Below are 2,675 nucleotides of genomic sequence, written 5' to 3'. Positions count from 1 at the left end.
CTCATCAACGCAGCCAAAGGCATGGCTGAGCCAAGATCACGAAGACAGAGCACCACCGCTCCGCTGCCATCGCCCACACGGACCACCAATGGAACCACTGGTCACCCTAACCAAGGCAAGCTCAAAGACGAAGCCCCAAGTGGGAGTGTGATGTTGAGCGCCACCATCGTCCGATCCGGAAGACCCGAGATCCAAAGTTTCCTGCGGAGCAATTTAGGAGGAAAGACGAACATCAGCAGCAAGTTTGACCAAATTTAACTTAAAAAATATAAACATCCACAATATCGATTATATATACTATGAAATTACATTTCATAATGAATCTAACAATATTGATTTGGTATTGTGAATGTTGATACTTTTTTCTATAAGTTTGCTCAAAGTAAAGATATTTTAACTTTGGATAAATCTTATATGCAAACAAAAAGAACCGGAGTGAGTACCTGAAAGATATCGCGAAATGAAAAGAAAAAGTGTGGGGAGCTCAGGATTGGGAGCGGCGTCCTTCCACCCTACTCCGGCGGCGGCAGCAGCCGCGGCCACGTCCACGCTAGGTTCTTATTTCTCCACCCGATTCCGCTCAGATCCCCCTTCGATCCATTAATTCCTCCGATTTGGGATCGCAGACTGATCTGAGGAGGCCGAGTTGCAGACTGATCGGAGCCGGAGGAGGCCTATTTAGCCCCGGTCGATGAGTGAGGGGCCGCCGAGAGCAACGCATCCGAACAAGCCAGAGGTGCGGGATGGGGAGAAAGGCGCCTTCTTTTGCTCCGGCCGGCCGGAAGCGTAAAGGCCCATCGTTTCCCCTTCTCCCCCCTGCAAATGCCGGATTTCCCCCGCTCCGGCGCAGGTGACCGGCTGGGCATCCCTCCCGGATGACATAGTCCACCAACTCGCCGCGCTGGTGCTGGAATTCGACGTGGTGGACTACATTGCCTTCCGCGTGGTCTGCTCGGGGTGGCGCGCCTGCGCGCCCAGCCCGCGAGACCCCACCCTGCGGATACGATCTCTCCGCCCGGTCCACTGGGTCGCGCTCTGCGACGGCGACGCCGTCCGCCCGGATGACGCCTGCCAGATAACCTTCTTCCAGAACCGAACGGCCAGGTGCCTCCGCGTCCGCCTGCCCGAGCTCCAGCGCCACAGGATCGTTGGCTTCACTGATGGGCTTGTCATCCTGCTGCACAAGCAGAACACCACGATCCGCGTGCTCCACCCCTTCACGCGGGTCGTGGTCGACTTCCCATCCCTCGTCCCCGTCTACCAGAAGCTGACCAGGAACCGCAACTGCGTGCTCCGCATGAACGCTGCCGTTTGTAGCAGTGTGTCATCCACCACTTCCATTGTCGTTGTGGCCTGGTTCCCTTGGTCACCTGTGGTGCTCAGTGCTGATGCGGGCCACTCAAGCTGGGAGGTCATTCACAAGGACATGTATCTTTCCAATACCTTGCCCTTCCAAGGCCAGCTTTACGGTTTCCTGCAGACTTCAAGGCAGATTGTGCAAGTCTACCCTCCAAAACTACTCGGCCCTGGCCCTGTCGTTGCTCATGTTCCAATTAAGTTTGGCAACCCATTTTTCTGCAGCTACTACCTTGTGGAGTCCGATGGCCACATGCTACTTGTTGTCAAGTCTATGAACTTGGTGGGTCGTGATGTGGAGGAGTGGCGACGTTATGTCATTGTGATCTTCAAGGTTGATGTAAGCCTTGGCCACTGGGAACTGATTCCAGTAAGCAGTCTTGGCGACCGGGCATTGTTTGTATCCATGGACAGGTGCCTGTCCGTGAAGGCGAAGAACCTTCCTTCCATCAGCAGCAACTCAATTTACCTCACTGTGCCACTCCCGGATCCGGTCGTCATGCATTCCCTGAGCAGCCAGTCATTTGAGTGGCCAACGACGTTGTGTCAGGTCCACGACGTGAAGGAGAAGATTCACCCGTCCGTCCGGCCCTTCACCATCGCTGATCATCTTCTCACCTACTGCAATCATCGTGAATGGTACAACTTCTTAATTAACTTCTACTACTACTACCTTCTCTCTAGCAACAACATGCATTCAGCGTGATAACTCTAATTAATGATCTAATAATTTGCATTTCTCCTCCTGTAGGGCAACTGGACTAATGTTTCATGAGTATTACACTATACCCAAGTCTTATGAAGAGTTGTGGAAGAAAATAAGAGCTCAGGATTCTGAAGTGAGGATTTCGCGCGTGCAAGATTCAATCAGGAAAGGGAAAAGGAGTGTCGAACTGAAGAAGGAATAAATCCACCGTAATTTAGACTGCTCTTTGGAAATGAGAATATTATTTAACAATATTCTTATTCCTAATGCTTTCAATGTAATCATGCATCAACGCTGATGATGTAACTAAAATCTGTTCTCACTTCGCGATGAAGTGAGCTTATATATGAACTGAAAAATTACTGGCGGGGTTATATGTTGAGCTTTTCTGTGTAGTGTTATGCCAGTTAGGATCTGCTCATGCAAGGTGATTGACGCCCATTTGCTTGTCAGGTGTTCAGGTTCATTCAGTGTACTCGCTGTTGAGTCTGAATCCCGATTTGTTTGTTATAGTTCTGTCTTATCATAGAGAAAGGTCGGGATACTCCCTACTGTGCCTTGATGAATCATGGCAGAATGTAACTGAATAACATCAAGTAGACCAGCACCAAGT

At 50.7% G+C, this 2,675-nt stretch overlaps 1 protein-coding gene across 2 annotated transcripts; it reads left to right on the top strand.

Annotated features, from left to right (window-relative positions):
* Positions 1-454: 454 nt before the first annotated feature.
* On the top strand, positions 455-2,425 carry LOC123107113 (uncharacterized). Of its 2 annotated transcripts, none has more exons than XM_044529112.1 (3): positions 455-554; positions 627-1,995; positions 2,108-2,425. In XM_044529112.1, the coding sequence occupies exons 2-3, from the start codon at positions 1,298-1,300 to the stop codon at positions 2,262-2,264; spliced, it is 855 nt and encodes a 284-aa protein (XP_044385047.1). In that variant the 5' UTR covers positions 455-554; positions 627-1,297; the 3' UTR covers positions 2,265-2,425. The 2 variants fall into 2 exon arrangements, with proteins under 2 accessions (XP_044385047.1, XP_044385048.1); XM_044529113.1 differs by having other exon boundaries at positions 468-554; positions 653-1,995.
* The last annotated feature ends 250 nt before the right edge of the window (positions 2,426-2,675 follow it).

The sequence above is a fragment of the Triticum aestivum genome, chromosome 5A (genome assembly GCF_018294505.1).
Source record: "Triticum aestivum cultivar Chinese Spring chromosome 5A, IWGSC CS RefSeq v2.1, whole genome shotgun sequence".
In the NCBI taxonomy this organism is placed as follows: Eukaryota; Viridiplantae; Streptophyta; class Magnoliopsida; order Poales; family Poaceae; genus Triticum; species Triticum aestivum.
Note: the sequence above shows the minus strand (reverse complement) of the source record. Positions and strands in the feature narration are given on the sequence as shown.

What these genes read in the sequence shown, in the direction of transcription:
- LOC123107113 (XM_044529112.1), top strand. Translation starts at nt 1,298, where the DNA reads ATGAACGCTGCCGTTTGTAGCAGTGTGTCATCCACCACTTCCATTGTC. An exon ending in TACTGCAATCATCGTGAATG is followed by an intron (nt 1,996 to 2,107) that starts GTACAACTTCTT and finishes CTCCTCCTGTAG; the next exon opens with GGCAACTGGACTAATGTTTC.